This window comes from Temnothorax nylanderi, unplaced genomic scaffold (genome assembly GCF_030848795.1).
Source record: "Temnothorax nylanderi isolate EJ_2023f unplaced genomic scaffold, tnyl_v1.0 TNYL_tig0131_pilon, whole genome shotgun sequence".
Taxonomy (NCBI): domain Eukaryota; kingdom Metazoa; phylum Arthropoda; class Insecta; order Hymenoptera; family Formicidae; genus Temnothorax; species Temnothorax nylanderi.
In genome coordinates this window covers 223,702-236,363 of record NW_027249193.1, presented here as the reverse complement: position 1 = coordinate 236,363, position 12,662 = coordinate 223,702, and the positions used below count along the sequence as shown (strand labels likewise).

Genomic DNA, 12,662 nt, shown 5'->3' with positions numbered 1-12,662 from the left:
ATTATTAAAATGTATCCTATCATTTTTCAGGATTAGATGTACGTATATGTATTGAAAATGCAGTGTGACGTTTAAACCCCGGCATTTTTGAGATTTCAATTTTTCCACCGTTGTCGTTTTTGCTCTATACCGGTTAAACAAAGCGACGTAGACAAAAATTTCCTATATAAATTTTGTAGCTAAAGGTTTACTCTTTACAGTGGTATACCACATTTAACTAAAATTATTTATTTTGTTGTTAAAAATCGGCACCGAAAAAAACTGACCTTTTAGCCCCGGTCTCCCCTACTCTATGGTGACGTCACACGTGATGTGCGTTTATTTTCCGCTTTCATTCACGCTAAATAGTATTTAATTCCCAATGGAAGGTCGAAGTTCATTTGAACGATCCGTGTACACGGAATTCTTTGAACTCCGAACGATTACGAAAGATGGGAAAAACATCGATGTGAAATGTAGGCTATGTCCGCCGACAAAGAAGACCTACAGAACTTCGGTGAAGAGTACGTCGAATTTAAAGAAGCATCTGGAGGTAAGAACTAAGAAATTAGTAATTATACGGGCAGTGTGTGTATTTAGAATAATGCGGGTATGCGGGATGATGCGGCGAATGCGAGCCCTAACCTAACATAACCTTAACCGACTAACCCTAAACCGTACTGCCTGCATTGACGTGAATGCGGGTTGTCCGAAAACTGGCCAGTATCTTAAAACAATGAGATGATTGATGAGAAACTAAAAGTGAAATGGACTAAGATTGACTATGAAAGTGAAAAACTGCATGGTGATTGGTGAAATGAGGAATTAAAAATCAGACGAACCGCTATTGACAGACTGACAATGACAGTATCCTGAGCTTTTAAGACAGGCCTGCGGCCGGTTTGCATTTTTCGGCCGATTTTATCTATTGCCATCTTCACTCCTTTTGTTTCGTAAAATCTTGACAACTCGCGGAAACTTCAGACGCTTGAGTTCAGGGACGATATTAGCTGTAAATCGTGTGGCTGTAAATTAGCTGTAAACGCTTCGATGCGTGTTCCCGTGCTCTGTTCACTGTTATTATTTTTATTACCATATTATAAAATTACAGTATTATAATTAAAATTACAGTAAAATTAGTTACATTATGTAATTTATGTTACAGACATCACATCCTAGCGCAATTGAAAAGCTAAATACTCTCAAGAGGAAGGTGGATGATTCAGGTGCTGACAAGTTGGCCAAGAAATCATTGACACAGCCTTCTGTTACAGAAGTCATTGGTTCTGGTCGTGTCACGCAGTTCAAGGTGGATAGTTTGATCATTGACTTCGTGGTGAATGACATGCAGGCTTTCAGCATTGTCGAACAGCCATCTTTTATCAATCTTGTAACTGGTCTGCAACCGGGAAAGATTCGGCTCACGAAAGAGACCGATATCACCGAATTATTCGAGGTACTTATTAAATCATAGTTAGAGTTAACAATTTATTATCAGCCAGTTTTTTGCTTGGAAGTATCAATCATCGTACTTTCAATCCGTTATTATAATTATATTATTATTATCATTTATTGTGGGAAAATTAATTGGAAAGTTCGATGTCTATATAACATATGACTGGCCTATATCACCTTATTTCTTTTCACAATTTTCCTTGAAAAATTTCCGGTCTGTCGCTACGATTTTTGTGTAGGTAAATTCGGAGGCAACTTTAAATTTTAACGGTCAATTCTATCACTTAGAGTCACCACATCACTGACAAGGCCGAACGACTGCTGCCAAAATTCTACGTCCGCGAAGCCACGAGTCCGCGATCGGTGCCCCTGACGTTTCTGCCGGACGGCTTCTATCGCACATTCAAGAGACGCGCGGCCGAGGCTTTGAAAACCGTCAATTTCCATAAACCGTCCACGACGACGAATCTCATCACCGATTCCTTGGCGACTGTGACTTTCGCGCTGAGTCTCGCGGCCGCTCTCGTCGACTCTTACGCCATTACCGTCCTGGCCAGTGAGCATTCGTGAAGCTATTTATAATTAAGATATAAATAGTTTATTAGATAAAGAATTGAAATTATAAATAATTGAGATTAAGGATATTCGTTATTATAATTAACAGTATAATGAAAATGACGACAATCGCAATAGAACGATAAAATAAAATTTACGAATATATTTATTAATTAATATAGCTTTGTATTAATTACAATCATTAAGAGCAAACGTATTAATTGATTGGTTTATTCGACGATAATTCTAGGCGTTTTTCTGACATGGACGACCGTCGCGGCACACAATTACTTCCACATGAGAGACAATTTTCGTATGTATTACTTCGATCTCAGCATGGTATCCTCGAAAGATTGGCGCATCACGCACGTGATGAGCCACCACATGTATACCAACACCATATGGGATTACGAGATCTACGTGGTAGAGCCATTTTTGCAGTGGATGCCTCGTAAGGATAAATCCTACTTAGCGGGAATGATAAGCAGGATTATAAGTCCCATCGTCTGGATGTTGCTGTTCGTTACCGAAGGCTTGAAACGGTAATAGAAACTTAATTTCAACGTATATACAATAACATTCCACACCCTTTCGTTGAAATTAAGAGAAAGGTTTAGCTTGTATCTTCACTTTAGATTCTTAATTTTTCCGTCTGTCGACATCGAAAAATTTGCCAAATGGATTTCCAATTTTATTTGTCGTGATGAAAGATTTAATTACTTTTAGATATTACGCGGTATTCAAGGTGTACGGGGTCTTCGAGTTTCGCGATCTCGTGCCGCTCGTGCTACCTCTATCGATGTGTTTTATGGCACCTAAGATTCTCGTGGCTCTCAAGTTGTGGCTGATAATGGTGCTAATTAGTAGCGCCCTGTTCGGTCTGATTGGCTTCAATGCGGCTCATCATCATCCTGATATTTTCCACGACGGCGATACCTACAGGTTACATATAGCTTACATTTTTATTTTAAGGGAACTTTTATTCCCTGAAATTATTAAAGCATTTTTGAACCGATCAGATTTATTTTGTTTTCTCTCTATTAAAAAATAATTTAAATAAAGTAAAATAGTATAAAATAAGTTAATTAAAGGAAAAAAAAGAATATTGATTTAACTACACTCACTTCAAACATAGATCTAACATTAATTCAATCTCGATGTAATTTTCGCATGATTTTGATTTCAATTTTAATTAATTGACTTTGTTTTTAACGTCGAGCTGCTTGATATTAATTCCAATTTTAATCTCAACGTAATTTTAATCTTTTAATGGTAAAATATTTCTGTTCTATCTCGAAGGATTTAGTAAATTTCTTTAATTATTGCAATGTCTCCAAGGAATGACCTGGACTGGGGTCTGCTCGAGATGGACGCCGTGCGCGACCGCGAGGTGATCGACGACTCGACTTTCCTAGCGCTCACCAACTTCGGCTCACACTCATTGCACCATCTGCTGCCCACCGTGGACCATCACTATTTGCAATTATGCGTGCCTGCTTTCCTGCAAACGTGCGAGGAATTCCGCATCAGCTCGGACAAGTGGACGCAGTGGGAGCTTATGAAAGGACAATTCAGGCAGCTTACGCGAACTGACGCCAAGAAGAATCACAGGTAGAGCTCAGCCTTCGGCGAAACGTGCTCTATCATAAATATTGGATTCCTAGGCACTAAGTTTCTACGCGCTTCTACGCACTTCTAAATTTGTACGTGTCAATTTGCGACGTAAATACCATATGACGATATTTACCGCGAGACGATTGAAGTAGAAACTCGTTAAATTATCCGCGTAATTTGAGATAAGTTTTACGAATTAAGTTAAAATCGTATCTACATGTAAAGTAGATAAATAAAATGATAATCATTTTATTCCATTTAATTTTAAGAACAGACAAAATTCGCGAGATTACCGTTACGCGAAGTACTTGATGCATTAAGAAGTACTTGATGCATTAAGAAGTACTTGATGCATGAAAGCCAAAAATTATTTTCCACTGTTTCGTACGACTGCGGATTATATTGTACAATAAATTAAGCTGACACTTAAACAAATGAATAATTTCTTTGCGTTTACGGCGAAGATCGACACGTGACGTCCAACGAATCCTTGTCCTGGAATCGTCGAGTCTCACGGGTGGGTGATCGGCAAACGGAGCGATTTAGTTCTTATCTTTATTTATTGCTTATTTACTTTAATAAATACATACTTCGTCTCTCTTTATAAATTACAATTAAGTTTATAGGATACGATATCATTCGGATGACACGTGTAATGATACGCGCTTCTGATCAAACGTTCATCGCGACTCGCTCTCTCGTTCTACTACTCGCGAGTGATCCTTCTCCTCTTTCCACGATCTCGTTTCCAGGGCTGCGTTCGAAAACTCTACTCGGGTGCACACCGCGTCATTCTATCTTTGTTATTTACTAAAAGTTGAACAAGGACAGAATGACGCTGGTGCACCCGAGTGAAGTTTACGTGTTATTCTGCAACTCGCGAGAGCATAAACGTTTCTGTATTCGTCGCTCTATTTTCTCCCCCCCCTTTTCGTCTTCTGTGTATGCGTGTGTGTAAATATTAATATATCTGTCGCGCTGGCTCTCGCCCTCTCATCATCCGCTCGCGCGCCCTCTCGCTCGATCTCTCTCTCACTCTCACCCACTCTCACTCTCCCAGTCTCTCCCTCCCTTTCTCTCTCTCCCTTTCTCTCCCTCGACTGTCAGCTCGAGGTGGTAAAGAAACGCACCCCCGCCTACCACTCTCACCCTTAATTCTCTCCTTCCCGAGCGAGCACTGATTTTCCGCGTTTTCCCTTTTTGGCTGATTGAACAGAAAAAAATTATTATCGAAAAAGATGACGAGAATTCTATGATCCGGATGTGTGATGATGTTTGATTGATCGATCGCTCGATTGCAAGATGACGATGCCGTTGAGAGCTCCGAACGAGCTTTCGGATTCGTTGCATATGTATGTATATATTCGTGTCTTCGTTCGACGATGGACTCGATGAGGGCGACGATGTTCTTCCTTCTCCTCCTCCTCCTCCTCCTCCTCCTCCTCCTCCTCCTCTTCCTTCTCTTACCCATCTTCTTTATTCTCCGGATGTTTTCTGCTGTTGAATTTTTGACTTTTTTTTGATAGTTTTTTTACTAATTATTTACGCGAACCTCGGAAGGAGCTTTACAGTTCACCATCGGGCTGCAGGTCGAAGCCGGGAAAACGGCGAGGGAATGAGGGACCATCAAATTCGGGTTTAAACACAGGTCGGTGTGGCTGAAAGAAGAGAAATACAAAGCATAAACTCTTACGTGAGTCACTAAATAAATGTGAGGAGATATTCGCGCGAGGATTTTAATAGGTGCAATTTTTTTACCCGGATTCGGAAAACACAGTTCAATGAAAAAGAAGGGGAGAGGGCGAGTGACACGTTCTCTGTGTTTCTGCTCGTTTCTAATCGTGATCCAACATTTCTTGTTTTTCTGACCCCTCGCACTTGAAATACGCAAGTGGGATTGCGATAACGCACCAAGGGTCGTGACACCTCTATTTCGCCGCGTGATAAACACGGAATATGCATTTTTTTTAGAGAGGGGAGATTTATCTCAGACACTCGTAACTGGTGAGTATTAGTTACAATTTTTTTTTCTTTTAAAAAATCAGAATTAATAAATCGCAGTTCTTGTTGATGACGAACTGTTCGCGTGTTGTTAAATGTAAAGGTCAACAATGGCGACGTATATCGGCGAGGAAACTGGTGAAACCTTCCTGGATTAAAGGAAAATTAAATTAACAAAAGCCTCACTCGAACCGGAGTGAGAGTCATCGTAAATAAAAGAAACTTAATTAAATAACCAAGAAAGAAAAACACCATTTACGATCTGGACTTGCAGATAGCCTAATACAAGAAACTTAAATAAATTGTGAGAATCTGAGGAAATCGATACGTATAATCAGCATCTTTGGTACAAATTTAAAAAAGTAGGGAAATATAAAACTTTTTACGGATAATTTCGAAGAAAGTTATTCATAAAAAGAATTTCCAATTTTTATGTTAAATTAACAATTAAGAAGTAAATATGCTAAATATTGTGTTTAGAAATTAAAACTGGTATAATATATTATATAATAATTTCACGCCGTATTAGATATTAAAATTTCAAACTTATCTATGGGACGTTCCATGTCAACCGGGACAGGACCGTCTCCAAAATTCTATTGAACCGATTAAAATGGTTAAGGGCTTAAAATCTTTGTTTTTGTGTGCTTTATCAAGCACAGTGTGGTACTTTTTAAAATTTAATATGGCGGTCAAAATATGGCGCTTCATATGAGTTAAAAACACAAATCATACGATTAAATTGTTGTTTCTAATGGAAAAAAGACTATACATAGCTTGTGAGTAGATAGCACTAAGATTTGGATGTGTCTAAAAAAAAATGGCGGATCCAATATGGCGGACAAAAAAACCAAACTTTTACCAAAATTTATGAAACTCAGTATTTGGGGGTTTTTGAGGTCGCTGATTACGAATCCGTTCATGATTTTTTAAAATTCAAAATGGCGGATCAAATACGGTAAATAAAAAACAAAATTGTTGACGAAATCTGTGAAACTTAGTATTTGGAAAGCTCTCTGCGTTAACAGGGTTGAGACTGTCTTCAAATGTAGGTTATGAAGCCCGCATTACTTTTTTTTAATTTTTTTTTAAATTTTTTATTAATTTTTTTTACTTTTTTGAATTCTTTTTGATTTTTAAATTTATTTAATATTGTATAGTAGACATAATTTGCGTTGCATCAGAGTAGCGTTTCACTTGTAATCTTTTTGTGTCAGTCGGAATGAAAGAGTGTCCATGTTGGATTTTGGTAACACTAGGAGCTAGAGAGAATCTTTTTGCAAGTTTTTTTGCGTCCTACTGTGCATTTCTTTGCTGTACTCAAAAAATGTTATAATTGCAAATTTATTTTTTGCCCAATTAAAATGTCATGCGATGTCAAGATTGCCTCGGATGATTGAGCTTGCTCATCCGAGGCAATCTTGACATTGCATGACCTTTTTAATTGGGCAAAAAATAAATTTGCAATTATAACATTTTTTGAGTACAGCAAAGAAATGCACAGTAGGACGCAAAAAAAACTTGCAAAAAGATTCTCTCTAGCTCCTAGTGTTACCAAAATCCAACATGGACACTCTTTCATTCCGACTGACACAAAAAGATTACAAGTGAAACGCTACTCTGATGCAACGCAAATTATGTCTACTATACAATATTAAATAAATTTAAAAATCAAAAAGAATTCAAAAAAGTAAAAAAAATTAATAAAAAATTTAAAAAAAATTAAAAAAAAGTAATGCGGGCTTCATAACCTACATTTGAAGACAGTCTCAACCCTGTTAACGCAGAGAGCTTTCCAAATACTAAGTTTCACAGATTTTGTCAACAATTTTGTTTTTTATTTACCGTATTTGATCCGCCATTTTGAATTTTAAAAAATCATGAACGGATTCGTAATCAGCGACCTCAAAAACCCCCAAATACTGAGTTTCATAAATTTTGGTAAAAGTTTGGTTTTTTTGTCCGCCATATTGGATGCGCCATTTTTTTTAGACACATCCAAATCTTAGTGCTATCTACTCACAAGCTATGTATCCTCTTTTTTTCCATTAGAAACAACAATTTAATCATATGATTTGTGTTTTTAACTCATATGAAGCGCCATATTTTGACCGCCATATTGAGTTTTAAAAAGTACCACACTGTACTTGATAAAGCACACAAAAACAAAGATTTTAAGCCCTTAACCATTTTAATCGGTTCAATAGAATTTTGGAGACGGTCCTGTCCCGGTTGACATGGAACGTCCCATATATAAAGTTTCACATACATTTTGACATGATTATATATATAAGTTCATATAATTTATATATAAAGTATATATATAAGAATTAAGCATTTATCCATGTAGATTATATATGATTATATATAACCATATATAAACTTAAATTCGGATTATCCGATAGATGGCATTCGATAGGATTTATTTCTCGTATTTAAAATTTGACAAACAGTGGTATAAGAATGGTATCAAGAGACACGGCAGTATCTCACGCCAAGCAGCGCCAAGTTATATGTAAACCATTTCACTTTTGATTCTAGCTTTTGAAAAAATATACACTTAATTTCCTAACAGAATTCTTTTTTAATATTTATATATATAAAATATTTATTATGTTAGATATAATCACATATGATTATATATAAAATTTACATTAGATATAATTAGATATAAAAAATGGCCCAATATAATTGTATATAATTATACATATAACCACATACAATTATATATAATCATATATGGTTATATAATTATATGTGGTTATATAATTATATGTGGTTATATAATTATATGTGGTTATATAATTATATGTGGTTATATATAATTATATACAATTATATACAATTATATCGGGCCATTTTTTATATCTAATTATATCTAATGTCGATTTTATATAATCATAGGTGATTATATCTAATCATTTTTTCTCGGGTTTTTTCTCACTGTAAATTGATTTCGTACATTTGTCAAGTAGGGGGAGAACGAAAAAATATGTTTTGTGAAATGTATTATTATCATAATTTTTATTTTTCAGCTTTCACGAGATTGGAACAAAAGATCTGCCGGCCATGTTCGATTACATTCTCAATTATACAAAGCAAAAAGATTTATACTATATCGGTCATTCAATGGGGAATGCTGCGCTACTCATTCTTCTGTCATCAAAACCGGAATACAATATAAAAATAAAATGTGCTATTTGTTTGGCTCCAACTTCTTTTTGGCTAAAAGCATCACCTGCAGTTAACGAATTTGCTAACATTCTTCCAACATTCAAAGTAACTGTCGAAATCTGTGATTTTTTTACTACAAGTAGTAGTGTTTAAAATACAAGATTAAACAAACATAATTTTTATTATTTAATGCGCTAAAAATATTTGTTATCTAGTATGAGCTAATACTTGAATTCTTCGTTTTACATGTTTCAGGAAGTTCTACGAAAGCGTGAAATATACGATGTTTTCCCACAATCTTTAGCGACGGTTACGGTAGGAAGAATGTTATGTAATGACAATATAATGACTCAATTTATTTGTGCCACTATATTATTCATTATAGCTGGTCCTGATTCAGCACAACTTAACACCGTAAGTTTTAACATATATAACACACAAAAGACGAACTTAATATTATGTCCATAATGTGCGTGAATACTTTTTATTATATTACATAAAATTTCCAATTATTTATAATTAAATAAATTTACGGCTTTAACCACCCCAATCCTATTCTTCTAATTACTCATTGTTTTATGTGGCTTTTCATCTATAAAATTATTTCTGTTATAGACAACCCTGCCAGATATATTCTCCTACCCTGGTAACCAGTCTGATAGTTCAGATACGTCCCGAAAAAGTGCGCAAGAAAACAGTCCAAAATTGCGACAGAAGTGCATAATATCTGTGATTGAACGTGTACTTACTGTACTATTGCAGTAGTCTGCTGTAAGAAGCTACTGTAAAATTTTATACTACTTGTTAAAAGTAAACATGCAGCAGAAATGTGAAAACAATATGGAAGTATCTGCCCAACTGAAAAATAACAGCAAATCGCGTTAGACTCTTCACGCACATTTGCAGCAGAGTTTTGAGTACAGATCCGACCGGCAGAAACGTGAAAAGAACGTGCAAGCATCTGCCCGTGAGAAAAAAAGCAGTCGAGTGTGCTAGACGCTTGAAACATATTTGCAGCAAAATTTCACAAGTGTATGTCGCTTAAATTGTTGTTTTTGCCGTACAGATCCGACCGGGCAGAAACGCGAAAAGAACGTGCAAGCATCTGCCCGTGAGAAAAAGAGCAGTCGAATGTGCTAGACTCTTGAAACATATTTGCAGCAAAATTTCACAAGTGTATAATGTCGCTTAAATTGTTGTTTTTGCCGTACAGATCCGAGTGACAGAAATGCGTAAAAAGCGTGCAAGCATCTGCCCGTCAGAAAAAGAACAGCCGAGCGCGCTAAACTCCCAGACAGCACAAAATATTTATAAAATATTTTCAAAATATTTATAAAAAATATTTAAATATTTTGAAAATATATACGTTGAATATTTTGTAAATATTGTAATGTCCGGAAAATAAAAGTATCTAAAAGATTATAATAAATATTTTAAAATAAAGTGTAAATAATTATCATCAATATTATTAAAGTTGTTTTTAATTTATGTTATAAATATTTATAGAAATAATTACTGTAAGTTAACTGGAGATTGTGAAACTGTTATAGCTTCGTGATGTAAGATGTAGGCTATACGGTCCATTTTGGCGTTTCGAATTTCGAAAAATGTTTGATTGATAAATCAGATGTACGGTATATTCTGCCAAAGTCATTTGTATTTCTGCTGCTCTACTTCTTACGCAAGCATCTGCCGTAATTCTTGTTGAATTCTGCTGTATGTGCTAGTTTACAACGATGCCGCTAGGCGGCGCATAATGGTAAAACTAACTCGCAAATAAATTTCAGTTGGGATCTAATATAAGCAGGCCTCCGGCGAAGCAAAATCATGACATTTGTGACAATATTTTCGCTAGTAATACAACGCAAGGCTTACCCAACACCACTGCGGTGCTATAAATATAAAAAATATTTTTGTAAATTATTTTAATCTTCCTAAAAAATATTTTAAAAATATTTTGTGCTGTATGGGTAGCAGTAGGCGCTGCTACAAATCTGGCGCGATTATGTTGCACTGCAATTTGCGCAAGCATCTACCGCATTTCTTGCACTATTCTGCTATATGTAAATGCATACATATATCTTCCACAATTCTGTTGCACTACGACGAGAGCAAGTTTCTGCCAACAGAAAAATAGTCAAAGTTGGAAATAGAAAACGCATGATCTGCCCGAAAGTTAATGCACGACTTTTCGTGCAGTTTTACAGCAGAATTGCAATGGACTGGTTACCAGGGTATTTTCCAGCCGGTAGTTCTGTACAAACATTAGAGCATTTTTACCAAAATATTCGTATAAGTGAGTATTCCCCCATTCATAAAACAATATTTCCTTTTATAAAGCAATATTCCGGTTGATGTAATGTTGCAATAAAACATTTCTTGCCATTTAAAATAAGATATCGTTGAAAGATCTAAATTAATTTTTATAATTTTCTATAGATTAATTTATAATTGTATGCACATGTAATTATTTTTTTCCAAATATACTTTCAAGTTTTGGATATTTATAAATGTATGATTAATATCGATTGTTGCAGAGGACTTTCGAAACTATGATTATGGAATAGCTGAAAACTATAAACGATACAAACAGGAAACACCCCCAAGTTATAATCTGAAAAAGATTACTGCTCCAATAATTTTATTTTACTCAGGAAACGATGTGATTGTCTTAGAAGAGGTAATAGTTCTCCGTTAAGTTTTTCATTGTCTAATTTTTACTCTGAAATAAAAGCAAGAGAAAGAAATATTTACACAAACATAATGAAATAATGATCATATATAATATTTTAACAATATGAAAGAATCCGATTGAATATAATTGCAAAGTGTAAAAGGGAAAACAGCTGATTTGTAACAATCGGATCTATTTTCTACTCTTCATACATTTAAATCATCACGTCATTAATTAATACCATTTCTTTCATCATGTTTTTAATTTTCAGAATGTATTGGAACTTGGCAAAAGCTTACCAAATGTTCTCCTAACTGAGGAAGTTTCATATAAACTTTTCAATCACCTCGATTTCTTGTGGGCAATCAACGCGAAAACTCTTTTATACGACCGTGTGTTAGAACTATTACAAAAGTTTGATGCTGGCTAAAATAAGTTTATAAAATAAATCTAGTCGATAAATAGAGAGAAACCCTAATCTCTCTATATAATTTGAAATGTTGATAAACGTAGAATTGGTAAAACATCAGCAAGTTATATGCTTATTTATATTAAATCAATTAATAATTTTTGAAATAAGTAATTCACATGAGACTAATTACTTATTATTTAAAAAATTAATAAGTATTTTCCACTAATTATTAATTTTCAAATAAGTAGTAATTCATTTTTGACAAACTATTAATTATTTTAATATTAAAATATTTATTTTTACTAATTATCAATTTACAAAAGAAATTAATTTATTTTTGCCTAAATACTAATTTTCACGTAACTAGAAATTTTTCTTTAACGATTCAAATTACCAATTTGTTAAGTAATGAGTAGGGGAGACCGGGGCTAAGCCGACAACGGGGCAAACTTGACACTAGGCTTTTTGCCAATTTAAATCTATCGTAGAAACTTGCCTTTCCTACTGTAAATGCGTCTTTATGTGCCAGTATTATCAACGGAATTTGGTAACATTCTGAGTTATAGTGTAATTTTTAACGCGACATAAGCGTTTTTGATAGTGAAAAGTAATTTTTCTGATCTCTCGAAAATGTCTACTCTTTCATCGAGCTTTACTCTTGCGAATCTACCGGTAAGTGATTTTGATGGGAAATTTGATGCTCTATATGAATCCGATAATCGTTTTTGCATATTTTCAAAATTTTCATGTTTTTGAAGTGACAAAAGTGAAAAACGACGTCCGGGGCAAAGTCAACAC

General features: G+C 34.9%; 2 protein-coding genes across 4 annotated transcripts; both read left to right on the top strand.

Moving 5' to 3' along the window:
- The first annotated feature begins 346 nt into the window (after positions 1 to 346).
- On the top strand, positions 347 to 4,270 carry LOC139776872 (cytochrome b5-related protein-like). 3 transcript variants are annotated; one of them, XM_071713871.1, is made up of 6 exons: positions 347 to 532; positions 1,145 to 1,435; positions 1,723 to 1,990; positions 2,240 to 2,531; positions 2,716 to 2,931; positions 3,328 to 4,270. In XM_071713871.1, exons 1-6 carry the CDS (start codon positions 362 to 364, stop codon positions 3,602 to 3,604), a joined length of 1,515 nt encoding a protein of 504 aa, XP_071569972.1. In that variant the 5' UTR covers positions 347 to 361; the 3' UTR covers positions 3,605 to 4,270. The 3 variants fall into 3 exon arrangements, with proteins under 3 accessions (XP_071569972.1, XP_071569973.1, XP_071569974.1); XM_071713872.1 differs by having other exon boundaries at positions 380 to 532; positions 1,254 to 1,435; XM_071713873.1 differs by lacking the exon at positions 347 to 532 and adding an exon at positions 706 to 784 and having other exon boundaries at positions 1,254 to 1,435.
- Positions 4,271 to 4,905: 635 nt separating this feature from the next.
- Positions 4,906 to 12,126, top strand: LOC139776892 (lipase 3-like). Its single transcript, XM_071713914.1, has 7 exons — positions 4,906 to 4,955; positions 8,640 to 8,883; positions 9,034 to 9,192; positions 9,394 to 9,519; positions 10,855 to 11,074; positions 11,316 to 11,458; positions 11,724 to 12,126. Exons 1-7 carry the CDS (start codon positions 4,906 to 4,908, stop codon positions 11,880 to 11,882), a joined length of 1,101 nt encoding a protein of 366 aa, XP_071570015.1. The 3' UTR covers positions 11,883 to 12,126.
- Positions 12,127 to 12,662: the final 536 nt, after the last annotated feature.

Bases quoted from the DNA above. Each gene is read 5' to 3' on its own strand.
- LOC139776872 (XM_071713871.1), top strand. From the start codon at position 362: ATGGAAGGTCGAAGTTCATTTGAACGATCCGTGTACACGGAATTCTTT. The intron at 533-1,144 runs GTAAGAACTAAG...TTTATGTTACAG, and splicing joins ATTTAAAGAAGCATCTGGAG to ACATCACATCCTAGCGCAAT. The intron at 2,932-3,327 runs GTTACATATAGC...AATGTCTCCAAG, and splicing joins CACGACGGCGATACCTACAG to GAATGACCTGGACTGGGGTC.
- LOC139776892 (XM_071713914.1), top strand. From the start codon at position 4,906: ATGACGATGCCGTTGAGAGCTCCGAACGAGCTTTCGGATTCGTTGCAT. The intron at 4,956-8,639 runs GTATGTATATAT...TTTATTTTTCAG, and splicing joins CTTTCGGATTCGTTGCATAT to CTTTCACGAGATTGGAACAA. The intron at 8,884-9,033 runs GTAACTGTCGAA...TACATGTTTCAG, and splicing joins ACATTCTTCCAACATTCAAA to GAAGTTCTACGAAAGCGTGA.